Genomic DNA, 27,810 nt, shown 5'->3' on the forward strand with positions numbered 1-27,810 from the left:
TGGTAACTACTGGTAACTGCAAACATTCCAACAATACCAAAAGGAAATAATAATATCACATCATAGCTTGGCTTTGTAATGCCAAACATTATGATAACATGGTGTCTATCCCAATCAGATGGTAACTACTGGTAACTGCAAACATTCCAACAATACTGAAAGGAAATAATAATAATAATAATAATAATAATAATAATAATAATAATAATAGAAATCTTTGTTTCTGTTGAAAGCTTCAGCAAGTCACTCTGTGTTGAGCCAACAATATTTCTCTCTCTCTACTCAACCTTCTCACGAGTACTTTTCTGTCACTCCTTGTGGCTTGTCCTTCAAAATAATTGAGTGGAAGTCAGCACAGGACAGGTGACAGTCAAGTGAAATCAGGAGCTCACTTTTAATCAGTTTCACAGAACACTGGTTCCAGACATTGGTCCATTTGCTTTCCATTGTGGAGAAGATGCTCTCCACGTACTCTGTTGAGGCTGGAAAGCTCACAGTGTAGGAGATGACTATCAGCTTATTTGGTAGATCAGATGCTGTAAATTCAGCCACCCACCCTTCAGCTTCCATTGATCATCTTTCTGAAGATGCTTCAATAGGGTGTTGGCTGTACGGTAGTGTTCTCATCATACAGCTCATCCATGTTCAGTCTGCTTGTGAAATTGAGCTTTTTGCAGACCTTCTCGAGGTCACTGAAGGTGATATTGCCATCTTGGAGGGAGAGGGGCTGAAGACAGTAAAACCATTTGTCTTCTGGAAAAAAATAGATAATCTGCAAAGACATCTACCAAACATTTCAGATTCTTATCAAAGACAAATTACGAATGGCCCTATAACTCAGGGGTCAGCAAGGTTTACCGGCCATGGGCTGGATCACTGCCACGGAGATTGTCCGTGGGCTGGACTGCTGCAGCATGATGCCAGAAATTGCATCTGCGCATGTCCGCGGTGCTGGAAATCGTTTCTGCCCAGACTCTGAAAATTGTGCCTTCGCAGAAGTGATTTTCGGCGTATGGACATGCGCAGACATGATTTCCGGTATCTGTGCGTGCACAGACGCGATTTCTGGCGCCGCTTGGCAAGTCCCCGTGCCACGCTGCGCTGGTTTAGTGCAGCGCGTGGGGGACTCACCAAGCGGGCGGTTTGGTTCGGTTCAGAGACAGCTTGGGGGCCGGTAAAACGGTCCTCGTGGGCCGCATCTGGCCCATGGGCCGAACGTTGCCGACCCCTGCTATAACTATTTGAGAGGTATGTGAAGTTATAAAAATTTTTTTAAAAGGAAAAGTATTGCGGCCAATTGGGCAATCAGCTGTTTATTCATCCTGTAAATAGAGTAGCTATTTCAGTTTTATCTGCTGAAAAAAACCACCTGGCATTTACAGGAATCATTAATGCTGTTCGTAGAACATCCATGTGATTAAAGTCCCTTCCAAGCAGGACCTAGCAATAAATCTAAAGTTTTTATCTCTCAACCCTTGTAACGCCAGAGGCAGATTGTTATGCAAGCCTAACAGTTGTGATTATTGACACCTATTGCAGAGAGTTGTTCAGAAGAAGCAACGAAGAACAAGTTGCCAGTCCATTAATTCCTCTGACCACGAGAGGATTTTAATCTAGGAGTCCTTGTCTTATTCCTACCACCAACACCATTTGCCCCGTTTTGGATGCTGCATGTGAAGAGGAAAATAGGAGTTGCTTCCATTCCCTCCAACATCCCTCAGATGAAAATGTCCCTATTTACATGGTCACAGCAGATAGGGATTAATCAAGGGTCAGCCAACCTGGTGCCCTCCAGGTGTTGCTAGAGTGCAATTCCTATCAGCTCAAGATATCATGACCGGTGGTCATAAATGATTAGAATTGTAGCCCTATAGCTTTTATGGAGACACGATAGGTGTGCAAAGAGATTAGCTCACACCGCCATGTGGCTTTTCTGATAATGCCCTGAACTCCCCCCCCCCCCAATAAATGGTGACCTTTGCCTCATTCCTCTTCAGGTAATACAGATGGATGGGCAGACATTTGTTTTAAGAGAAACTCTGACATCTGCTGGTCAGCTGGGGAAAAAATGCATCCAATTTGGTCTTGGTATAATGAAAGCGAGTGGCTACATAGGAAGTGATGTGCAGATTTCCCTCCTTCACTGTGAAATTGTGATTGTAGAAATGATTCCTGTAGCAGGGAAATAAGAGAGGTGCTTGTTGGGATGCTGGACGGGCAGAGATGTGGAGGGTTCAACATCACAGGAAGAAGAGTCCTCCATTATCCTGATGGTTTCATTCTGTCTGTCTCTAGCAGGAGACTGTGACTTGCGTCAAGTCTTACAAAGTCACATCCAACTGAAAGAACCACAAACAAAGTGCTGAAAGTTTTTTTGCTGCTGGATATGGATATGAGTCTTTTGTATCTTTATTTTCAGGTCTTATTATGAACTATGTGAAAACTGTTCAAATTTTATTGTGCTTTTTGATGTGTCTTATCTATTGTTTATAATTACAGTTCTTGTGTTTGTAATAATGTAAATGTTTTCATCCTGTAAGCCACCTTGAGCACGGTTTCAGCTATGGAAAGGTGGCATATAAATAAAGATGAGGATGAGCCAATCTACAAATGCTCCCATTGTGAGAAACGGTTCTGTCATCCGATCGAGCTTGGGAAAGAAGTAAGACAGTTCTCAGCTAGGAGAGACCCAGTGAGAGCAACACTCTTGAGAGTAGGGCCAGCTTCAGGGTGGGTTCTCCTTGTGCAAGGATGGCAAAGGTGGTGGAAGAAGGGGACAGAACCTACCCAATGCTCAGGCTGCAGGAAAACCTCCAGCCACAGAACCCCCATTTTGTTTAGCATTGAAAGTATAGTCGTACCTTGCTTCTCAAACGCCTTGGTACTGATAGGTTTTGGCTCCCGAACACCAAAACCCCCAAAGTGTTCTGGTTTTTGAACTTTCTTTGGAAACCAAACGTCTGGTGCATCTTCCAATTGAATGCAGGAAGCTCCTGCAGCGATTCAGAAGCTGTGCCTTGGTTTTCGAACGGTTCCAGGAGTCGAACGGACTCCCAGAACAGATTAAGTTCAACAACCAAGGTACCACTGTATATGAACACTGACTGTTGGGGAGCTGGTTCCCATCACTGCTCTTTCCTTCTTGCTCCATCAGGAAATCCATGCAGACTGCACTGGGGCTGGTCCGTTAGGGAGACTGGTGCTCTGCCCCACTAATCTCAGCCCTGTTTAGAGAAGTTATTAATGTTTGGTGTTTTATTGTGTTTTTAATATTCTGTTGGGAGCCGCCCAGAGTGCTGGGGAAACCCAGCCAGATGGACAGGGGATAAATAATAAAGTTGTTGTTGTTGTTAGGCATCGGCTCCCTCCCATTTGCCTGCCCTCTGCTTGCTTACATTCCACAGAGTGGCCCAGCCTTTTCTTTGCCACAACTTGGTGGAAATGGCATTGGTTAGGGTAGTTGGATTTAAATGAGGAACTCCTTAAGAGGCCTTGACTTGACTTGTCCCCCCACGCATCAGAGATGCACCCACTATGAAGCTGGTCTCTGTGGCTTCAGAGGATGACTGAAATGAGCCTTGGAGAAGACCAACATCCCATGTAAGGTCTTGGTCTCCTATTTGCTTCCAAAGATCTGAATTTCTATTTCTCTCTCTAGATTATATACATTCAATTTATACAAATTATTTATAGCGTGTTTTCCAAGCTTGTTTTAAAAATATTTATTGCATAGTCAAATAGCCCCGTGGATAAACAGTGACTCCCTGGAGATCGGAACCTGCTGCGATGGGTTGCAACAGCTGCCCATCCTGTGACTGGGTAAGCAGCCATTAGATAGCAGGAAAGACGCAGGTGTACCAAACTTTAATTCGTGCAATGATATGCAAAACATGTTTTGAATCTGCTACGGTGCCCTATAGCCTTAGTTCACATTCACCTAAGGTGAGACGACCCAATGCTCACCCCTCCACCCCAACACAAAATGCAACGCCCCTAACATTTATATATAACTTTTTCTGTGTGTGTATTTTTGATGAATATTGGTCATGATGTTGTTGGGGTGGTCAAACACAATCCCAGTTTTTTTGCATTTATTTTGTGTCTATTTTGCTATTTGTGTCTGCAAACTTCTGCAGTGGCTTCGTTGGTTATCAGTCCATAGAATCCTAGAATATAAGAGTTGGAAGGGATCCAAGGCTCATCTAGTCCAGCTAAAGCATCCATGTACTGATTCTTCCTGCTGAAATTGCAGAGCTCTCCATGCCAGAAATATTTGTTCCATTATAGGATATGGGAGCCCCCCCCCCCGATGGCAACAATGCATTATTATTGGGGAAGCATTGCAGAATAACCCCCAAAGCAGAATGGTCCCTTATAAATCTGCTACTAATGCAATATTAGGGGTGTGGGTGGCACTGTGGTGTAAACCACTGAGCCTCTTGGGCTTGCCAGTTGGAAGGTCGGCAGTTCATATCCCCGCGACGGGGTGAGCTCCCGTTGCTCTGTCCCAGCTCCTGCCAACCTAGCAGTTTGAAAGCACGTCAAAGTGCAAGTAGATAAATAGGTACCGCTCCGGCAGGAAGGTAAATGGCATTTCTGTGCGCTGCTCTGGTTTCGCCAGAAGCGGCTTAGTCATGCTGGCCACATGACCCGGAAAAACTATCTGCGGACAAACGTCGGCTCCCTCGGCCAGTAAAACATGATGAGCGCCCCAACCCCAGAGTCGTTCGTGCCTGGACTTAACTGTCAAGGGTCCTTTACCTTTTTTAATGAGGTATTATTGCGTTGATGGCAAAACAGCAGCAGTCCAGAAGGGGGCCCTTGACAGCCTGAGAAGGAGTTATAGAGCTTTTATTTTACTTTATTTTTTGGCATTTCTATGCCTCCCAATTAGCCACATACTCTGATCAGTTCACAAATTAAAATACAAATGCAATTCATTAAAAGCAAATCAGCAGGAAATCTGTATCGGCACAAAAAAATTAGTGTAACCCCGGCACTGAACCCTAAAAGGCAGCGTAATATCATGACCAATAAATGCAGCACTAAAAACAAGCAAGAGTAGAAACAAAATAGTTATAAGAATTAAACTGCATTAAATGATAGCTATTAAAAGCCTGTGAGAAAAGTAACATCCACCTGGTAGTGAAAGGACCCTCTTTTGGGGAGCATCCTATAAACAGGATGGGGTTTGGGATCAGAGGGAAATCTGAATGGGAATTATATAGGGCAGGCAGAGCCAAGCGGGTGCCTTTCAAAAGTTGCTGGACTACAACTCCCATCATCTCTGACTTGTTGGCCTTGTTGGATGGGAGTTATAGTTCGACATCGTCCAAAGGACATTTCATTGGCTGTCCCAACATTTATATAGAAAAGATTAATGCAGCAACCCTAAACATATTGAATTGTCCAAAAGCCCCACTGAATTCAGTGAGATTCATCTCTGATAAAGTGTGGAGATGGAGAGGCTGCATTTGCAGATGGGGCTGGAAGTTATTGCCTCACACACATTATTAACGTTTTCTTCCTCCTGAGGTCTACACAACAAGGTGCTTTCCATCCAGATGTGGGTAAAGGGGTTAATTTCTAGCCATCTATTAATGTTTGTATTTTAACAGCTGCTGGATTTCTCGTGGGGATAAAGAGGGTAGAAAATTAAACCAGGATTGACGGTGATGGAAGCTATCCTTTTGAGGAAAAGATTATTTATTGAGACTGTTGAAAGTGTTTCTGTCTCTTTCAGCTGCAGAGGGGATCCTGGGAAATGGAGGTTTTTGTCAGTTTTGTTATTTCTGCTGCCAAAACTACTCTTGAGAGGTAAATGCTTATTTTTATATCAGTCAGTCCAGTCTGGAGACAAACTCCAACTGGGCCTGTGAGGCAGATTTAGTCTCCTCAGGAGATCCTGAGGTGGGTTTTATTATCCAACAGACAAAAGAGAGGGAGGAGGGTCTCTCCATAGAACAAGGCTCCTGAGAACGTGTAGAGTTTGGCTCCTGAGTCGGCATCATAAAAAGACACCTCCCTCCCTTCATAGTCCAGAGTCACTATGATCCTCCTGGGCTTCTCACTCAGGGACAGAGGAGAGGAATCAGGGGAGGTACGGGCCCAGTAATCGCCCCCCCCAATTCTCCACTGCCCAGATCCCTCCCTCAGGGCTTAAGGAGAAGCAACCCTTTCGCCTCACAGACTTCCTGGCGACCCCGACATCCCACCACCCACCACTCTCCACAGTGACTTCCCAGAAATGTTTGCCTTCTGTGAATCCCTCATGTCCCAACACAGATTGAAAGGTGTTGAATCTCTCAGGATTGTCAGGAAGCTTTTGCTTTTTGCCTCCCAATCTCACATTTTTCTGATCCTTGGACAGGATGAGGCTGGGATGGGCTGTGTCTGGATCCAGAGTGACATTTGCTGTTGGGGGAAAGATGTAGAATCAGCGATGGACATCCTAATCCAAGAAATACCCAGAACCACCAGATTCCCTCTCAAATAAATGGGATTCCTTGTCTTGCATTTAGCTTTGGAACACTGCTCTCATTCTTCCAGACTTTCCCTGCAGTGAATACCTTCCTTGTTGGTTTTTAAATCAGTTATTTTCTCCTTTTTATACACACCTGCATTTGTATATTCACAAGCTGTGCCTAAACTGGATCTGCCAGTTTATAGCTTATTTAGTGAAACCTGGCTGTGGTGGGTGCCTATTGGCTAGTGCCAATACCATCACACTCATATCCTCCTCCTCCCATCCCCAGAGCAGTTTGAAAACTATTCTCCAGCCCTCCTGTGAATATGGGTCTCCATCAAAAATTTACCTTTCTGAAACTGTAGTTTGAAGAACATCGCATCTGAGGAAGATAAAAGATAAAATGTTTAAGCACAAGATTGCTGTACCTCAAATAAACATTGTTAGAATAATATCATTTATTAACATGGCATCTGTTGTATCCTTATTTCAGGTAAAAGATGAGATTGTGTAACAAATTATTAAAAATGTAAGATGAACCGATTAAAGAAAACTAAAACTCCACATTGGTAAATGGGACTTAAAAATAGCAGAATAAAAATATTCAACATTGAATCTGAATGTTCTGCCTGAAACTTCCGGAGGCGGCGCGAAACGGCAATGGCGGTCCTCTTCAGCTGCTGAAGAGGGGCTCCGCGGAAAAGGGTCGTACGCTGCGGCATAGCGACGACCCATTCAGAAAAACCACGGGTAGAGTGAGCCCGTGGCCGTAGGATTCGGCGGGCACCAGGAGCGACCTCGGAAACGAAGAAGGGACCCCGTAAGGGGCCCCGGAACGTGGAGGGGGTAGCGGTGCTGTGAATCCATCGCTCTTTCCGCGGAAGTGAAGCCGCGCGGCTGCTGCCGATGAGCGCTGACCTTTCTTCTTTCAACATTTGATTTGAAACAACTTACTCGTGAGTAAGAAATCTGAGACTCTATTTGAACTTAAATTTGTGAATTTCGGCTGAAAGCGGGAGACGCTAAAAAGGAAGTCAGTCTTCTGGCTCTGTTTAAAGTATTAAGCAAAGTCTTACTAAAACGGAAGCGCTGAAAGGAGCCTAAAAGAAGTTGGAATATACCCTGCAAATTCGGACTTGATTGACTAAAAGCTAAAAAAAAAAGTTAAAATCATATTATAAGTGGACAGAGACTGTGATTTTTCTCTCTACCTTTTGTGGATTACAAAGTTACGAACTCAGCTCTCGGGCTGTCTGGATACAAAGTAACATCAGACTGCGGTAACTGTGTATAGAGGTATAAAGTTACATTGGGCTACTTTGTAAGTTATAAGAAAGGAACTGTTGTGTGCACCTTTGTAAAGAACCTTTATTCTCTGCAGTTTAAAGTGAATCCAGAGGGTTCTCCCCCCTGTTTTGGATTTTACTTAACTTTTCATTTGGGAACTTAATGGTGGAAAATTTCTATCCTTCTCCCTAATTTCTGGGGAGCTCCCCCTGCTGGATTGTGGAACTATTTGTCTCTGAGAACTGCTGGTTGTCTTGGAATTTTTTGCGCCCGGATGTTTACTTTTTGGATTGCTTTTCCCATGGGATTTACAATTTGACCTTGAAACTTGGACAGCTGTGGAATGAGTGGCGCAGCAAAAACAAGGGCTGCCAAGAAAGCAAAACAAACTGAACTGTTGCAATCAACTCTGCCTGTGCAGCCACGTAGATCATCTGTTCCAATTGTGACAGGTCTGCAAGAAGGTCAATCTAAACAGCCAGCTTTTGGGGATATGGCTGCAGGAGGGCTAGACCCTGTTTCTAAAGAAATATTGGACCAGCTGGCGGCATTAAACAAGAAAGCGGATGAACAAGCGACCAAATTCGACCAGGTGACAGCTACAATTAATAGACTGACAGACCAAGTCGCCCAAAATACACAGGCAATAGGAAATTTTGAAAAGAGTATAACAGAAAATCGAAAATTAGCCGAGGAAGCAAGTACAAAAGCAGACCTAAATAAAAAAAGGATAGAGGAACTTAGAGGGGAAGTAAGACCACTGAGTAGACAGGTTACTGAACAGCAAGCGTACCTGTCCATGGCAGAACTGAAAAACAGGGAAAGCAATCTCAGGCTTAGAAATATCCCAGAATTAGAAAAAGAAGACCTGATTGGCTATTTGACAGCAGAAATATCCAAGTTCTGGGGCTTGGCAGAAGAGAAGGACTTCAAAATTGTCACCGCTTTTAGACTGGGAAGAGTGGCCAAGAAGGACAAACCAAGAGACTGCTTGATCATCTTGAGATCTAAGCAAGAAAAAGATAACATACTCGGCCTACACTTTAAGAATTCATTGGTGATACAGGGAAAGACAGCAGAAATCTTTAGAGATATACCAAAACAGTTGTTGGATTTAAGAACTACATATAAAGATCTGGCAAGCTTGCTGAGAAACAACTCAATCCCCTACAGGTGGGAATTTCCTCAAGGACTATCTTTTAGTGTGAAAGGGAAGAAGGTAAAAATTAGAACAGCAGAGGAGCAAGAAAAGTTCCTAAACGATTACGGGGAGGACCTTCGGAAAGGAACAGCAGGTACTTGGCCACCCCCCATGCCTGGTGCAAAACCAGATCCACCTCTAAAGGACACAGACGACAAGGGAGACAACCCCATCGGTTGACAAATTGATCCAGGATGTCTTTGCAGCTTTTTAGTTGGAATATTAATGGCGCAAATTCCCCCGAGAAAAGGAAAAGAATTTTTCATATATTGAGGAAAGAACAATTAGACGTCATTTGCCTTCAAGAAACTCATGTGACTAGGCTCCACAGAAGAGTACTAACCAACAAGAGACTAGGCCAAGAATTTACATCATTAGATAAAGTTAAAAAAAGAGGAGTAGTGATATATGCAAAGGAGAGCCTAGCACCAAAATTTGTGTTTAAAGACGAACAAGGAAGAATTTTGGCGATTGAAATACAATCACAAGGAGAAAAATTTCTGATAGTAGGAATTTATGCACCAAACGAGGGGAAATCGGAATTTTACAAGAAGCTGCATGGGATAATGCTGGACTATATTGACTATACTAACATCATTCTGATGGGAGATATGAATGGGGTTGTCTCCACGCACATGGATAAGTCACAAAATCAAAACTTGACTAAAGATGGCAGACTACCAAAGACTTTTTTTGAACTTACAGACAATATGGACTTGATTGATATTTGGAGGATAAAGAACCCTCTAGGTAAAGAGGGAACATTCTTTTCTGAGGCCCACCTATCCTGGACAAGAATCGACCAAATCTGGATATCTAGAGGACTGGCACCTAAGACTAAAAAAATAGAGATCTGCCCCAAAACTTGCTCCGACCATAACGCTTTGAAAATAGACTTGAGACTTACACCAGCTGGATCCTTCAGATGGAGAATGAATGACTCCTTGTTTAGAGATCAGGAGATTGTGAAGAAGGCCCAAAAAACGATGAAAGATTACTTTGAAATAAATTTGAACACTTCGGTGGAAAAGAAAACAATCTGGGACGCGAGTAAAGCTGTTATGAGAGGGTTCCTGATACAACAGAATACTATTAAGAAAAAACTCTGGAATGGTAAAAAGGACAAGATTTTGGAGAAGATAAGAGACGGAGAGAAAAAGTTGAGACTTAATCCAAAATCAAAAGAGGTTTTAAGAGAAATAAAATTCCATCAAGCACAATATGCGAAACTGATAAATCAAGAAGTTGAATGGAAAATTAAACAGATGAAACAAAGATCATTCGAATCGGCAAATAAATGTGGGAAGCTGCTGGCATGGCAGCTGAAAAAGAGACAAAAATTGAACTTTGTTACCAATCTAGAGGTTGAAGGAGAATGTATTCAGAAACCAGAAGAAATTAGAAAGTGCTTCCAGAGATACTTTAAAAAATTGTTTACTCAAGGATCCCAAGTGGAGACTGAGATAAATAAATTCTTAAAAAGTCATGGCCTGCAAAAACTAACACAAGATAAACAAACAGCCCTGAATTACAAAATATCACAACAGGAAATTGAAAGTGCCATTCAGAACATGCAATTAGGCAAATCCCCAGGCCCAGATGGACTTACCTCCAAATATTATAAGACATTGAAGGAATATTTGGCTCAACCACTAATGGAGGTATGTAACCAAATTATGGAAGGGAAGGGGGCACCAGAATCGTGGAAAGAGGCATTCATCACTTTGATACCAAAATTGGAATCTGAAAAGACTCAACTTAAGAACTACCGTCCCATCTCACTCCTAAACGTGGATTATAAAATTTTTGCTGATATCTTGGCAAATAGACTGAAAAAAGTTTTAAACGAAGTAATTCATAAAGACCAAGCAGGCTTTCTCCCTGGCAGGCATCTGTCTGACAACACCAGGAATATTGTTGATGTTTTGGAGTTATTGCAGACAAATTTGAACACAAAAGCAGCTTTGATTTTTATAGACGCGGAGAAGGCCTTTGATAATATATCTTGGAAATTTATGAAGAAAAATTTGGAAGGGATGGGAGTGGGAAGGGCGTTTCAAAATGGTATTGAAGCAATTTATTCAGAGCAAAAAGCTAAATTGATAGTAAACAATGTGGTGACAGAGGAGTTCAAAATTGAAAAAGGAACACGACAGGGGTGCCCCTTATCACCCTTGCTATTTATTTCTGTCCTGGAGGTGTTGCTTAACTTGATTAGGAAGGACCAGCGGGTGGAAGGAATACAGGTCGGAGGAAAACAATATAAACTGAAGGCTTTTGCAGATGATTTGGTTTTGACATTACAGGAGCCAGAACCCAGCACAAAAAGAGCTTTAGAACTAATTTCTGAGTTTGGTCGGGTGGCGGGATTTAGGTTAAACAAACAAAAAACTAAGGTCTTGGCAAAAAATTTGACACCTTCAGAAATAGATGGGTTCCAAAAGGAAACAGAATTAAATGTGGTTAAAAAAGTGAAATACCTGGGGGTCAACTTGACCGGGAAAAATTTGAATCTATTTAAAGACAATTATGAAAAATGCTGGTCTGAAATCAAAAAGGATTTAGAAATTTGGTCAAGATTGAAACTTTCCTTGCTGGGAAGAATTGCTGCAGTTAAGATGAATGTATTGCCAAGAATGTTGTTTCTGTTTCAGGCCCTACAGATCGTGGACAGAGTGGAGTGTTTTGGAAAGTGGCAGAGGGACATTATGAAGTTTGTCTGGCAGGGCAAAAAGCCCCGAATAAAATTTAAAATACTAACAGATGCAAAGGAAAGAGGGGGATTTGCCCTGCCGGACTTAAGGTTGTATTATGAAGCTGCATCCTTCTGCTGGATGAAAGATTGGTTTTTGTTAGAAAACACTGATGTCCTAGATCTGGAAGGGTTTGACAATGCTTTTGGGTGGCATGCATATTTGTGGTACGACAAGGTAAAGTTTCATAAGTTGTTTAAAAACCATATTGTCAGGAAATCTTTTGTTTATCGTCTGGACTAAATACAAGGACTTACTTGAAAACAAGACTCCGAGGTGGTTATCACCGATGGAGGCTAAGGCCACAAAAATACTTAATATGGGGGGTGGCTGGGCAAAATACTGTGAAATAATAGAAAGAGAGGGTGACACTTGGAGGTTGCAGAGTTTTGAAAAATTGAAAGGAAAGGTGCGAGACTGGTTTCATTATGCCCAAATTTTAGAGATCTTTAAAAAGGACAAAAAAATTGGTTTCCAGGTGGAAAAATCAAAATTAGAGTTGGAACTACTTGAACCTAAGACGAAAGTGCTTTCAAGAATGTATAACTTGTTGCTAAAATGGAATACTCAAGATGAGATGGTTAAATCAGCCATGATAAAATGGGCACAAGATATTGGGTACAACATTATGTTTGAAGACTGGGAAAGGTTATGGACCACCGGTATGAAATTTACGGCATGTAGTGCCTTAAAAGAAAACATTATGAAAATGATGTACAGGTGGTACATGACCCCAGTCAAACTCGCAAAGATATACCATTTGTCAGACAATAAATGTTGGAAATGTAAGGAGGCTGAAGGAACATTCTTTCACCTCTGGTGGACATGCCCGAGGGTGAAGGCCTTTTGGGAAATGATTTATAACGAGTTGAAAAAGGTATTTAGGTATACCTTTCATAAGAAACCAGAGGCCTTCCTCCTGGGCATTGTAGGCCAGAGAGTGTCAAAGAAAGACAGAACTTTCTTTTTATATGCAACTACAGCAGCAAGAATTCTTATAGCCAAATATTGGAAGGCACAGGAGCTACCCACGCTGGAAGAGTGGCATACGCAACTGATGGACTATATGGAATTAGCTGAAATGACTGGCAGAATCCGAGACCTGGGAGAAGAGGCAGTGGAAGAGGATTGGAAAAAATTTAAGGACTATCTACAAAAACATTATAAGTTATATGAAAGTTGAGAATTTGCTAAGTTTTGGGAAAAACATGCTTCGGTATTGAGATTTGAAAATGATTGAAATTAAGTTATGACTGTGAAAAGTTTAAATTTAGAGTATATAATTGGATGAAAGTACAAAAACACATGAAACAAGGTATTAATTTGCTGTATAATTTTCTTTTATTGTAAAGAATGCAGGGATGGAAGATGTGGGGAAGTCCAGTTGACTATGAAAAAAGATTTGGAAAAGTGAATTTTCTTTTATTTAATTTTTTCTTTTTCTTTGTAAAATCGCTTTTGTTGTGTAATTGACGATGTATCCTGACCTTGGAAAAAAAAGCAATAAAAAAAATATATTATTAAAAAAAAAATGAATGTTCTGCCTGAAACTGGGGTCCATAATGGAGGCACAGAGGGTAGCCAAAGGAATAGCAATCATGGAACAGGATGCAGGGGGGAGATGGACCCAGCATTAACATCTGCCCCAAGTAAAATGGTGTGGGAAATAATTAAAGTCAGAATGGTTAAACATAATCAGAAACTAAGCTTGCTGAGGAAGGCAGTCATCTCATGCAAAGGTAATTGTAAACAGATGCACATAGGGAAAAAAACCCTGACTTTACTGTACAGTCTGGTGTAGGCTTTCTTTCCCCTTCATGGATCACTGCCTTGCCGTGGCGAAGGGGCTTGAAGAACTCAGAGAAGCTATGAACTATGCTGAGCAGGGCACCCAAGATGAACAGGTCATAGTGGAGAGTTTTGACCAAATGTGATCCACCTGGAGGGGGAACCGGCCAGCCACTCCAGTATCCCTGCCAAGAAAACTCCATGGACAAAGACAACAGGCATATAAAAGTTATGACGCTGGAAGATGAGCCCCTCAGGTCGGAAGGCGTCCAACATGCTACTGGGGAAGAGTGGAGGACAAGTACAAGTAGATCCAGAGCTGATGAAGCGGCTGGGCTAAAGCCGAAAGGACGCTCAGTTGCGGATATGCCTGGAAGCGAAAGGAAGCGAAAGGAAAATCCAATGCTGTAAAGAAAAATATTGCATAGGAACCTGGAATGTAAGAACCATGAACGTGGGTAAGTTGGATGCGGTCAAAAATGAGATGGCAAGAATAAATATTGACATCCTGGGCATCAGTGAACTAAAATGGACGGGAATGGGCGAATTCAGTTCAGATGACCATCATATCTACTACTGTGGGCAAGAAACCCGCAAAAGAAATGGAGTGGCCCTCATAGTCAACAAAAGAGTGGCGAAAGCTGTACTGGGATGCAATCTCAAAAATGATAGAATGATCTCGATACGAATCCAAGGCAGACCTTTTAACATAACAGTAATCCAAGTTTATGCACCAACTACTGGTGCTGAAGAAACTGAAATTGACCACTTCTATGAAGACTTACAACACCTTATAGAAGTGACACCAAAGAAGGATGTTCTTCTCATTATAGGGGATTGGAATGCTAAAGTAGGGAATCAAGAGATAAAAGGAACAACTGGCAAGTTTGGCCTTGGAGAGCAAAATGAAGCAGGGCAAAGGCTAATAGAGTTCTGTCAAGAGAACAAGCTGGTCATCACAAACACGCTTTTCCAACAACGCAAGAGACGACTCTACACGTGGACATCACCAGATGGGCAGCATCAAAATCAGATTGATTATATTCTCTGCAGCCAAAGATGGAGAAGCTCTATACAGTCAGCAAAAACAAGACCTGGAGCTGACTGTGGCTCAGATCATCAGCTTCTTATAGCAAAATTCAAGCTTAAACTGAAGAAAGTAGGAAAAACCACTGGGCCGGTAAGATACAATCTAAATCAAATCCCTTATGAATACACAGTGGAAGTGAGGAACAGGTTTAAGGATTTAGATTTGCTGGACAGAGTGCCTGAAGAACTATGGATGGAGGCTCATAACATTATACAGGAGGCAGCAATGAAAACCATCCCAATGAAAAGGAAATGCAAGAAAGCAAAGTGGCTGCCCAATGAGGCCTTACAAATAGCGGGGGAGAGAAGGCAAGCAAAATGCGAGAGAGATGGAGAAAGATACAGGAAATTGAATGCAGATTTCCAAAGAATAGCAAGGAGAGACAAGAAGGCCTTCTTAAATGAGCAATGCAAAGAAATAGAGGAAAACAACAGAATGGGAAGAACTAGAGATCTGTTCAAGAAAATTGGAGATATGAAAGGAACATTTCGTTCAAAGATTACCATAATAAAGAACAAAAGTGGTAAGGACCTAACAGAAGCAGAAGATATCAAGAAGAGGTGGCAAGAATACACGGAGGAATTATACCAGAAAGATATGGATGTCTCGTACACCCCAGGTAGTGTGGTTGCTGACCTTGAGCCAGACATCCTGGAGAGTGAAGTCAAATGGCCTTAGAAAGCACTGCAAATAGCAAGGCCAGTGGAAGTGATGGTATTCCAACTGAACTATTTAAAATTTTAAAAGATGATGCTGTTAATTTGCTACACTCAATATGCCAGCAAGTTTGGAAAACTCAGCAGTGGCCAGAGGATTGGAGAAGATCAGTCTACATCCCAATCCCAAAGAAGGGTAGTGCTAAAGAATGCTCCAACTACCGCACAATTGCACTCATTTCACATGCTAGCAAGGTTATGCTTAAAATTCTACAAGGAAGGCTAAAGCAGTATGTGGACCGAGAACTCCCAGAAGTGCAAGCTGGATTTAGAAGAGGCAGAGGAACCAGAGACCAAATTGCAAACATGCGCTGGATTATGGAGAAAGCTAGAGAGTTCCAGAAAGACATGTACTTCTGCTTCATTGACTATGCAAAAGCCTTTGACTGTGTCGACCACAGCAAACTATGGCAAGTTCTTAAAGAAATGGGAGTGCCTGATCACCTCATCTGTGTCCTGAGAAATTTCTATGTGGGACAAGAGGCTACAGTTAGAACTGGATATGGAACAACTGATTGGTTCAAAATTGGGAAAGGAGTATGACAAGGCTGTATTTTGTCTCCCTGCTTATTTAACTTATATGCAGAATTCATCATGCGAAAGGCTGGGCTGGATGAATCCCTAGCCGGAATTAAGATTGCTGGAAGAAATATCAACAACCTCAGATATGCAGATGGCACAACCTTGATGGCAGAAAGTGAGGAGGAATTAAAGAACCTTTTATTGAGGGTGAAAGAGGAGAGCGCAAAATATGGTCTGAAGCTCAACATCAAAAAAACGAAGATCATGGCCACTGGTCCCATCACCTCCTGGCAAATAGAAGGGGAAGAAATGGAGGCAGTGAGAGATTTTACTTTCTTGGGCTCCATGATCACTGCACATGGTGACAGCAGCCATGAAATTAAGAGACGCCTGCTTCTTGGGAGGAAAGCAATGACAAACCTAGACAGCATCTTAAAAAGTAGAGACATCACCTTGCCAACAAAGGTCCGTATAGTAAAAGCTATGGTTTTCCCAGCAGTGATGTATGGAAGTGAGAGCTGGACCATAAAGAAGGCTGATCGCCGAAGAATTGATGCTTTTGAATTATGGTGCTGGAGGAGACTCTTGAGAGTCCCATGGACTGCAAGAAGATCAAACGTATCCATTCTTAAGGAAATCAGCCCTGAGTGCTCACTGGAAGGACAGATCCTGAAGCTGAGGCTACAAAACCTCATGAGAAGAGAAGACTCCCTGGAAAAGACTCTGATGTTGGGAAAGATTGAGGGCACAAGAAGAAGGGGACAACAGAGGACGAGATGGTTGGATAGTGTCTTTGAAGCTTCCAGCATGAGTTTGACCAAACTGCGGGAGGCAGTGGAAGACAGAAGTGCCTGGCATGCTCTGGTCCATGGGGTCACAAAGAGTCGGACACGACTAAACAACAAGGCTTTCTTTACAAGTGGCAGACACAATTTCTCATGCCCCAGGGTGCCAATGCATATGAGGCATTTTGGAGAAAATACAATGATGGCTGGAGCACCAAGAGAGAAGTTATGATCATGCCAACCCATGTCCACAGCAAAAGCAAAATACAATGCCTAAGAGCCTGGCATGCTCTGTGTTGGACTAATATAATGCCCAGCACAAAATCCTTGCCGCCATTCTTCATTACCTTTGAATTCCTTCATGATGTCCTCCAGAAGGAGATTTGTATCACAGAATCTGCAGGTCTTCCATTTTAGCTTTAGAGGGAAGGAAAGTGCATTCGCCAGTCTCTCTCTTCTCTCATACCTGATGGGGAAAAGAATGTTAACCTCCCAAATCCATAATTTCTAGTACAGTAAAGCAAAATTTTAAAAGTAAGAGAGAGAAAATGGTAGAAGTCTAGACTCTAGAGAGACAGGCAGGCACAGAGGCAGAGATTTCCCCTCAGTATAGACTTCACAGCCAGACACCCGAGGACCAGAAAGGCAACTGCAGATCCCTGAGTCTCCCCACTTATTTCTATTCAAATAAGAAACATTATGTATGTTAAGTTGTGGGTGAACATATCAGATGACACAGCGATTCTTCAGACAACTCTTGTTTATTCACAGGCCAGAACAGAACTGAACTGAAGGGTTCGGCCAGCCTGCTTATATAGAGCTCCACTACAACTCAACAGTAACCATTTTCTGTAACTATCCAATCACTGAACATCACTTTTAATCTCTTATTTGCATATGTGGACATGTGTGAAAACTATCTACAGTATCCCCCTGCTGGCCCAGGGTGAAAACTTCAGTACATAACAATGTACTATCGTAACGCTCAAGAGTTTCTCTCCTCCAACTTCACTTCATTGCCTTCCACAGGTGAGGGCCACGAATTATCCTGAGTGCAATGATAGCACAACACACATTTCCCTTCTCTAGATGTCTCCAGAGAAGGTGTAGAGAAAAACAAGATGGTTGCTGCTGTAACTTCTAATCTGAACCTGAGTGGTACATTAGCATTTGCTGCTGACTGGCAGTTCTTGATGGGATCAACTAAGGCACTGGTTGCGTGGAATTATTGCAACTTTCCCTTAGCAACACTTGAGTAAGGTCATAATATCTGCTGGTATCCTGCTTGGACAATTTAGATAACCTCTGCTGTAGAACCACATGCTCTCAGAGAAAGAGGCAGATCTTTTACAGTGCAAGGGACAACAGAGAAGAAACTGATCCTCCAGGACCCTCACCCACATAGACCCCTGGTGTGTCTCCAAGCCTTGTTCTATCTCCTCCACAATAGTCTTCAGCAAAATATAGTATAGCAGGTGTAAAAGCCCTCATGAGAAAAGGCTTCCTGCCATCTCAAGCAGATGCTGCCATGCTGAGACGGTGGTAGTCCGGGTCTGTCATGGGAGAAGAGCAGTGCATGGGCCCTCACCATGCCTGGTGTAGTCAAGGGTGTGGGCCTGAGGTGCCTGCTTCTCTGCCTGCTCCCTCAGTCAGGGCCCTTTCCCAGTCCTTGGCTGTGACGCATTGTAGATGACGAGAAGGTGACTATGTGAGATGAACAGGTAGCCCAGGCCAATAAGAGTTAAGCCCTCCTGCTGCTGAGGTGCTGTCTCAGGAAAATGGGAACCACCCACTGCAGCACTTGCTGCCTGAGGCGACAGACACACTCTGCCCATTGGTAGGGCCATGCCTGCCCTCTCTGTTCCATCACTCAGTAGAAAATCCAGCCTTGCCTTTATTATGGCTTTTTAATCATTTGTTTGAAATGTTTCCAGAGTCAATGAACAGAACTTCAGGCAGGCAGAGAAGAACCTCCAGCCATGTGTGATGAGGGGAGGGAGTGTTTTGGGCCTGATCCTTGGGTTGAGAATAGGGGTGCTACAAGTTCAAAAGAGAGGCCCCTATCTGTGCCAGTGAAATGATGGAGTGTGTCCAACGGTCTCTCCATCAGGAGTGTTATGTACTGAGTTGAATAGGATCCAAACTGTAGCAGTCTGATTGGTCCTAGAACAATAGGATCCAAAAGGCAGCAGTCTGATTGGTCCTAGAACAATAGGATTCAGAATGCAGCAGTCTGATTGGTCCTAGAACAATGCAGCAGTATGATTGGTTGGCAGGAACCACCCAATCCTGCTCCAGATAGAAGTGAATCCACAACCTGATTGGCTTACAGTAGAATTCCAGAATTAGCCAATCATGTGCAGCCCATTGTGTAAATAATGTATATAAAGCAGATACTGTGAGGGGACATTTATTCATTCCTCCTCACCACTATGAGCTGAATAAAGAGCATGAAATCACTTTGCGACTCTGAGTATATTTCACTGGCGACGAGGATGGGATCCCGCTGAGCTGACTGCCACACACAGCACCGCAGCACCGCCAACTGCCGCACCGCTGCCTCGCACCGTGTATCCAGGCTTCAGCTCCGGGGCACAAGGAACTCAGAATGGCAGCCAACAGCAGCTTCTCGCCATTCAACCCAGCATCTGGAGACTGGGAAGCGTACGCCTCCCGTTTCACCTTCCTCCTAGAAGCCAAAGGGGTCACCGACGAAGAAGACGCCAAGAAGAGGGCGATATTCTTCAGCGTCTGCGGAGAGGAGACGTTTGAAATCGCCCGGGCTCTCCTTGCGCCTGAAGACGTCGCTACTGTTCCATACAAAACAATAATGGAACAGCTGAAGGGGCACTTTTCGCCGCAGCCCTCAGTGGTGGCTCGTCGAAATGCCTTCTACGCAAAGCGGCAAGCCCCTGGGGAAACCATAACTGGGTTTGTGACCTCTCTCCGCCAAGCCGCCCGGTTCTGCAACTTCTCAGAGCTGGAGAACATGCTTCGTGACCGCCTCGTCGGTGGCCTGAAGGATGAGAAGCTGCAACGGCGCCTCTACGCTAAGAAGGACCTAACGTTCCAGGTCGCTCTGGAGGAGGCCCTGGCAACAGAAGCTGCCGAGAGGTCGACCCAAGAGGCACGGCCGAGCCTGCCATCCCAACCGAGGGTCCACCATGAAGACCTCACCGACGACTCAGGATCCGACAGGGAGGAGGTGCACCGAGTACAGCAGCGCACTCAAGCAGCGCACAGACCACAGCTGCCTCGACGAGAAGGAGGGAACTGCGCAAGCTGCGGGGAGAGTCACGAGAGGAGGACCTGCCGTTTCCGCAACGCAGAGTGCAGGCAGTGCAGAAAATCGGGACACATCGCCCGGGTGTGTCGGGCTCGGCCCACCCGACACCAGGCATCAGATGACCAATCCAAGAGCCCCAGGTCCCGGGGCCCAACGCACCAAGGCAACTCGACGGAGCTCACGGACTTCCAGGTATACCAGTTGCCCCACCCCAACGTAGAGAAAATTTATGTAGAGGTACAGATAGAGGGGGCCCCATGCCGCATGGAGCTTGACACGGGTTCAACTCTATCCATAATCTCGGCAAGGACCTTAAGGAAACTGTGTCCCACTGGGGGTCCCAAACTCAGGCCGGCCCCATTCACCCTCCGGGACTTCCAGAAACGTAAGGTCCCCACAATGGGGGTGGGGACCTTCAGGGTGCAATACCGAGGGCGGACGCGGCAACTGGACTTGCTTGTGGTCAAGGGCCCCTACATTAGCTTACTGGGATTGGCATGGTTTGGACCACTGGGGCTAGCTGTCACCGGGGTGAACCACACTAGCTTACAAGTGGACGTGGACGCCATATGCAAGGAATTTCCAGGGGTTTTCGATGGGAAATTGGGACAGTATACGGGCCCCCCCATTGCGCTACAGCTTGACCCCGCAGTACGACCGGTCAGGCTCAAGGCCCGCCGGGTCCCGTTCGCCTTGAAACCCCGTATAGACGAGGAATTGGACCGACTCGTAGAGCAAGGAGTGCTGGAGCCGGTGCCTAATGCTCCCTGGGAAACCCCAATCGTCACACCCGTCAAGCCTAATGGTTCGGTCCGCATCTGCGCAGACTACAAATGTACCATAAACAAGGCCCTCACGGCCCACGCATACCCAGTGCCAGTGGTCAGCCATGTCCTTGCCACCCTGGCTGGGTCGAAAATTTTTGGCAAGCTGGACTTGGCCCAAGCATATCAACAGCTGCCAGTAGATGAGGCCACAGCAGAGGCACAGACGATTGTGACGCACAGAGGAGCGTTCAGGGTAAAGCGGCTGCAATTCGGTGTCAGCGTGGCACCAGGCATATTCCAGAATATAATGGACTCTCTCCTTAAAGGGATTCCTGGCGTCACCCCCTTCTTCGATGATGTGTTGATTGCCGGCCCCACACCAGAGGAGTTTGAGGACCGCCTCCGCACCGTTCTGCACCGTTTCCAGACGGCGGGTCTCAAGGTGAAGCGGGAAAAATGTCTACTAGGAGTGCCTCAGGTGGACTTTCTGGGATTTATGGTGGACGCAGAAGGGGTCCACCCGACTGGGGACAAGGTACGGGCCATTTGTGATGCCCCAGCGCCCAAGAGCAAGACTGAACTTCAGGCCTTCTTGGGACTATTGAACTTTTACCATTCCTTCCTTCCCCACAAGGCGGCGGTAGCGGAGCCCCTACACAGACTCCTGGACAAGCGGGCCCCTTGGGTGTGGGGCCAGCGCCAGGAGGCCGCATTCCAGGCAGTCAAGGACTTGCTTGTCTCAAACTCGGTCTTGGCACACTTCGACGAGAGGCTGCCGGTGGTGCTAGCATGCGACGCCTCACCCTATGGCATTGGAGCTGTCCTGGGGCACCAACTCCCGGATGGAAGAGAGGTACCGGTGGCGTACTTTTCCCAGACACTCAACACAACCGAGCGGAACTACTCGCAAATCGACAAGGAGGGTCTGGCAATCGTAAAGGGAGTAAAAAAATTCCATGATTTCTTGTACGGGCGGCCCTTCACCGTGGTGACTGACCACAAGCCGTTGCTTGGCTTGTTTGCCCCCAAAAAGCAGACCCCCCAAGTGCTGTCTCCTCGCGTCCTGGCCAGGTTTTATGTACTGTCCTTCTGGCTTTTTCCCAACCTTACAGAGTGATGCTAATGGAAATGAGCAGGATCCACTCACCTCTGCAAGGTGCTTCTCACATCCTAGAGGGGAAAAGAGAAAGGAATTCACTGCACACCACAGGCCACACTAGGAAGACCTCCACAGACCCTGGCCCTTGGATGTCAGTCTGCCCAGTACACACCAATTTTTTAGATAGGAATAGTTCAATCAGCCAATGTTGTTATCTCTCAGTTTGAAATTGATAAAAGTCCCTTCTGAAAAGTTATTGGCACTTTAGTGTTAAGTTCTCTTAGTACATATACATATTTTTATGTGCGGTTTTGCATTAAACACACATTTTGCAAAGCAATTTTCTGCAATTTAATTTTTCCCCCTACGTTATTTTCATTTTACGATACTGTATGAATTTTTGTAACTATTTATTACCCATTTGGTGGTTTCACCTTTAAGTGCAAAGCCAATGGAATTTCTTTGCCATTGCTAGTTTTGGGTTTTAACTTCTGAACATTCATCTGATTTTATTCACCAAAAAATTGTGGCATCCCACCCTTTTCCGTATAATTTTCATTGTACAGTAGACACATAAGCCAACATGGTGTAGTCTTTCTGGGATATTGTCATAAATACTCACCCCTACAGCAACCTCAAATCTCAGCCAGTTACTGCTTACCATTTTGATTCTGGAAACATTAAAAAAAAACAAAACCAAGGAGACTGAGAGGAGATATGGTAGCCATCTTCAAATATTTAAAGGGCTATGCCATGGAAGATAGAGCAAGCTTGTTTTCCTCTGCTCAGGAGGGCAGAACTCAAACCAATAGCTTCAAGTTAGAAGAAAGGCGATTCAGACTAAACATCAAGAAAAACTTTCTTACAGTAAGAGCAGTTCGACAGTGGAATGGACTCCCTCTGACAGTGGTGGACTCTCCTTCATTGGAGGTTTTTAAGCAGAAGTTTGGATGGTTTAGTTGAGATTTCTGCATTGCAGGGGGTTGGCTAGATGACCCTTGGGATCCCTTCCAACTCTACAATTCTATGGGGGGGAAACCCGTAGCATGAAAACTTACAGGAGGAATGTGAATATGCCTGTTTACCCAGGCATCTGATAGCTGAAGAACACTGCTCCTGGCAACCTCGACATCATGAGAGGGAAGTCAGTTTTAAAATTGTAATTGCTTTTAGAATGCTTTTAACTGCAGTTGTTCTCAATGCTTTTAATTGAAATGGTTTTTAAAATGCTTTTTACTTTGTTTTCGATTTTGTATTGTAATCTGCTGCCAGAGGCCCCTTGGGGCAGGGGCGTGGGAAGGGGGCGGGGGGCGGGTCACCCCAGGTGCCATCATGAAGGGGGGTGACAAATTATCAAGAAACAATTACTGCCCTACTAGGGCGGTTCATAAAAAACTTTTTTTTTAAAATGCTTGCTCCAAAGGTCTTATCTTACTACACTAGGGATTATATAGCTATATATTAAATTTCATGCATATCAGTTAATATCTTGACCCTCCTCCACGAAAATAGCTGTTTACTTGGCCATTTTCCTATGTTGGGAAGGCTGAAAATTCAATTCAGTGGAGCAGTGGGGGGGGGGGTGACAAAGGGGGGGGTGACAAGAAATTTTCCGCACCAGGTACCACCTGATGTTCCTACGCCTCTGTCTTGGGGAGGAAGGGTAGGATATCAATTCAATAAATAATAATATATTATATAATAAATAAATTAATTAATCAGCACTGAACAAGAATCTCCAGTGAATAAACCATCCTTGTTCTCTGGGATGCTCCTGTACAGAACAGACCTAGCTAGAGGCTCAATAAACAGCCTCTCTACTACTTGAGACGCATAAAAGTATGCAGGCACCCTTTTCCAGCCTTGTGCTGTTCCTGCCGCCACCATCCTACCTGCAGGAGTTCACTCGCTGGCTGCTGACTCTTCTCCTCCATTTCCTGGATGATACTTTCAAGAGAGGAGAGATTTCCGGAGAGTGTGGCCAGGTGCTCATTCCATCTCGTTGCAATTTCCTCCTCCATCTGTTCTATCTCATTCAGCAGACATTTTTCTTGTTTTTCCAGAATTTGGCGCAGTTGTCTGAATTCCTCCACTGTCTTCTGCCTCTGAGTTTCTGTTAATTTCTGCAAGAAGCAGATAGAAAGAAGAAAAGAGGAGGCCAGGTAATGCCTACAAAATGCAGATACTAAGGTTAAAGTGTGCATGAAAATGTATTTATTAAGGTAATGGCCTAGAAAAAGGAATTAGGGGATAGTGCTTTGCAAAATATGTGTATACTGGGCAAAACCTCATGTAAAAATATGTATATTAGCAGAAAATGGTACTAAAATACTGATGGATTTTCATTAGGACTTAAAAAAATAATAAGTGAAGTGGAGATGTGGAGAAGTGAATTTAAGACAGAAATATATGAAACTGAGAGAAACAAAAGTAGATTTCCCCATCCCTCCTCAGACCCTACTTGATTCGCCAAGTAGTTGTTCCCTTCCTACTAACAATAGTGACACTTACAAGGAGGTCTTGGCTTTCCTTCTCCAGGTCTGCGTCATATTTCAGAATTGTTTCTTTCTCTTTCCTCAGAATTTCCAGGCAGTTACCTATTATTCCCTAAAGAGAAAACAAAATCTCAGATTGTGACTAAGACCAATAAAGAGAGATAAAGAGAAGTCAAGCACTATGCTCCATTCTATTGCCCAGTGGCTCTGCTCTTAGCTTTTTAACTGATAATCTCTCTGGTACATTTTAGTTTCTGACACTTGCTCTGGGAGATTCATAGAATCATAGAACTGTAGTTGGAAGAGACCACAAGGATTAAGAAGTACTGTTTTTGGGGGACAGGTGGGTGTGGGGTAACAGTGCCCCTGAAGGGCCAGGTGCACAGCCTGGGAGTCATTTTGGACTCACTGCTGTCCATGGAGACACAGGTCAATTCTGTGTCCAGGGCAGCTGTCTACCAGCTCCATGTGGTACGCCAGCTGAGACCCTACCTGCCTGTGCACTGTCTTGCCAGAGTGGTGCATACCCTGGTTATCTCCCGCTTAGACTGCTGCAATGCACACTACTTGGGGCTACCTTTGAAGGTGACTCGAAAACTACAACTAATCCAGCTAGACTGATGACTGGGAGTGGCTGCCAAGACCATGTAAGATCCTAAAGGATCTTCAGTGGCTCCCAGTACGTTTCCAAGCACAATTCAGTGTTGTTGCTGACCTTTAAAGCCCTAAATGGCCTCAGCCCAGTACACCTGAAAGAGCATCTCCAACCCCATCATTCAGCCCAGACTGAGGTCCTCCTCAGAGGGTCTTCTCCTGGTTCCACTCTCCCAATGGAACACCCTCCCGTCAGATGTCAAGGAGATAAAGAACTACATAACTTAAAAGACATCTGAGGACAGCCCTGTATCGGGAAGTTTTTAAAGTTTGATGTTTTACTATGCTTTTATATAGGGACTCAGGTGGCGCTGTGGTCTAAACTACTGAGCCTAGGGCTTATCAATCGGAAGGTCGGCGGTTCGAATCCCTGCGACAGGGTGAGCTCCCATTGCTCGGTCCTAGCTTCTCACAACCTAGGAGTTCGAAAGCACGTCAAAGTGCAAGTAGATAAATAGGTACCGCTCCGGCGGGAAGGTAAATGGCGTTTCTGTGCGCTGCTCTGGTTCGCCAGAAGCAGCTTAGTCATGCTGGCCACATGACCCGGAAAAACTGTCTGCGGACCAACGTCGGCTCCCTCCACCAATAAAGCGAGATGAGCGCCACAACCCCAGAGTCATTCACGACTGGACTTAACTGTCAGGGGTCCTTTACCTTTACCTTTAATCCACCCAGAGTGTGTGGGGAAACCCAGCCAGATGGGCAGGGTGTAAATCATCATCAACATCATTATCATCATCATTATTTAGCCCAATCCCCTGAAAAGCAGGAATCTTTTGCCAAACATGGGGCTTGAGCCCACGACCCTGAAATTAAGAGTCTTAAGGTTTAGCTGCTCCCCCCTCCCCAAAACTGTGTTTTCTCCTCAGGTTTCTAGATAGACATTTTTAAAAGCAAGGCTGTTATGAGAAGTTTCATTTCATTATTATTACTTTTACTTTGAATTGTTATTATTACATTGCACATGGGACGCCGGTGGCGCTGTGGGTAAAAGCCTCAGCGCCTAGGGCTTGCCGATCGAAAGGTCGGCGGTTCGAATCCCCGCGACGGGGTGCGCTCCCGTTGCTCGGTCCCAGCGCCTGCCAACCTAGCAGTTCGAAAGCACCCCCGGGTGCAAGTAGATAAATAGGGACTGCTTACTGGCGGGAAAGTAAACGGCGTTTCCGTGTGCTGCGCTGGCTCGCCAGATGCGGCTTTGTCACGCTGGCCACGTGACCCGGAAGTGTCTCCGGACAGCGCTGGCCCCCGGCCTCTTGAGTGAGATGGGTGCACAACCCTAGAGTCTGTCAAGACTGGCCCGTACGGGCAGAGGTACCTTTACCTTTACCTTTATTACATTGCACAAGAGCATATTTGCGCTAGTGTAGAAAAACAAGTGTAGTGGGTTTTTTTTTTTAAAGAAAGTAAAAGGCCTTTTAAAAAGATGCTCCTGAAACAAAATCAGAATTTTGTTTTTATTCATAATAGCACAGAGAAGGGTTCTCATTAAAAAGTGTACTTCTTCCCTCTCTAGCCTGCTGCGCCCAGGCAGTCAGGTCCTACTCTGGTTACTAGTTCCACCAGCTGAGCCTACCAAGGTGCAAATGTGATTTGAAGTGACATCACTGCATTTTAAACCACAAATGTGTGCGTAGTTTTAGGCCTGCCTGCAAATTCTAAATTTGGTTTGCAAATTTTTGACTTGTTAAGAAATATAAACCTTTTTCTACCATCACTTTGCCTCAGGAGTCTTCATTGCAAGTGTGGGGGCAGTCAGACAAAACTTCACAAGACTTGGGGCAGCTTTTGTAATAGTGGATGGCATCAGGGACAGACTGTGGTAATCTTTGGTATTTTGGCACCCTCATATGGATTTCAAGTGAAGCCCCCTTTGGCACACAGAGAAAAAAATTACACTTGTGCCACCCACCTCCCATGAGACCTCAAGCTTCTCAATGGCTATTTAAACAAGATCTCAGGAAATTTTTGCATACCCTCCAGTAGGAATGCCGTATTTCAAAAACCAGGACACCCCAAACGTTGTTGAGCGTTTTTCTTTCTCACTTGCCTAAGATCCAGGACAAAGCAGGAAAATCCATTTTCTGATGAAAATAGGGATGTCATAAGGAAAAAAGGACACTTCAGGATCAAATCAGATACTGGGATGGCTTCTGTAAATCCGGGACTGTCCCTAGAAAATAGGGACACTTGGAGGGTGTGTTAATGTCACGTGTAGTTGAACCTAAGAATTACAGAAAACCTCCCAAGAAAACCCACAGCTCTTTACCCCATCAAGATCCCGAGTGATTTCCTACCTTGTACTCTTGAGAAGCCTCCTCCAGAGGGATCACCTCATGATGTCTGTGCTCCTTGGACCTGTCACACACCACGCAGATGGGGGTTTCTTCCTCCTTACAAAAAAGCTTCAGGGGCTCCTGGTGCTTCTGACAAACTCTCCCCTTTCCTTGTTCCTCCTCCCCGCTTTGGAGACTCAACTTCTTGGTTATTTCCACAAAGTTAGCCAGTTGCCGGTTGGGGATGAGGTTATTTTGCTGGACTGCTCTTCTGCACTGAGGGCAGGAAGCCTCTCCCTCCGATTCCACCCAGCACTGGATCAGGCAGCCTCGGCAGAAGTTGTGCCCACACTCTGGGATGGTCACTGGATCCTTGAAATACTCCAGGCAGATGGAGCAAGTGGATTCATCACAGAGATCCTTTACGGGTCTCTCAGCAGCAGCCATGGCTCCCTCAGGCCAAAGAACAGAGCTAAGTTTCACTTTCTTAGTTTTCAGTCACTGGGTGTTTCCCTACCTAGAAATGACTCAGGAATTTTTCTTAATGCTGGTAGTACTATAAATACTGTGATAAACAAATAAAATACTGTCATTGTGGAGGAACACACCCAGTTTAAAGGAAACGCAC

General features: G+C 44.6%; 1 protein-coding gene across 1 annotated transcript; it reads right to left on the minus strand.

Annotated features, from left to right (window-relative positions):
- Positions 1-4,834: 4,834 nt before the first annotated feature.
- LOC308469807 (zinc finger protein RFP-like) lies at positions 4,835-27,810 on the minus strand. The gene is given in 8 exon segments (XM_080992774.1): positions 4,835-6,123; positions 6,125-6,414; positions 6,816-6,848; positions 16,956-17,074; positions 21,809-21,831; positions 23,653-23,883; positions 24,272-24,367; positions 27,204-27,810. Coding segments are annotated over 8 exon segments (1,446 nt in total). The 5' UTR covers positions 27,630-27,810; the 3' UTR covers positions 4,835-5,895.

This window comes from Podarcis pityusensis, assembly GCF_964106645.2.
Source record: "Podarcis pityusensis genome assembly, chromosome: 2".
In the NCBI taxonomy this organism is placed as follows: domain Eukaryota; kingdom Metazoa; phylum Chordata; class Lepidosauria; order Squamata; family Lacertidae; genus Podarcis; species Podarcis pityusensis.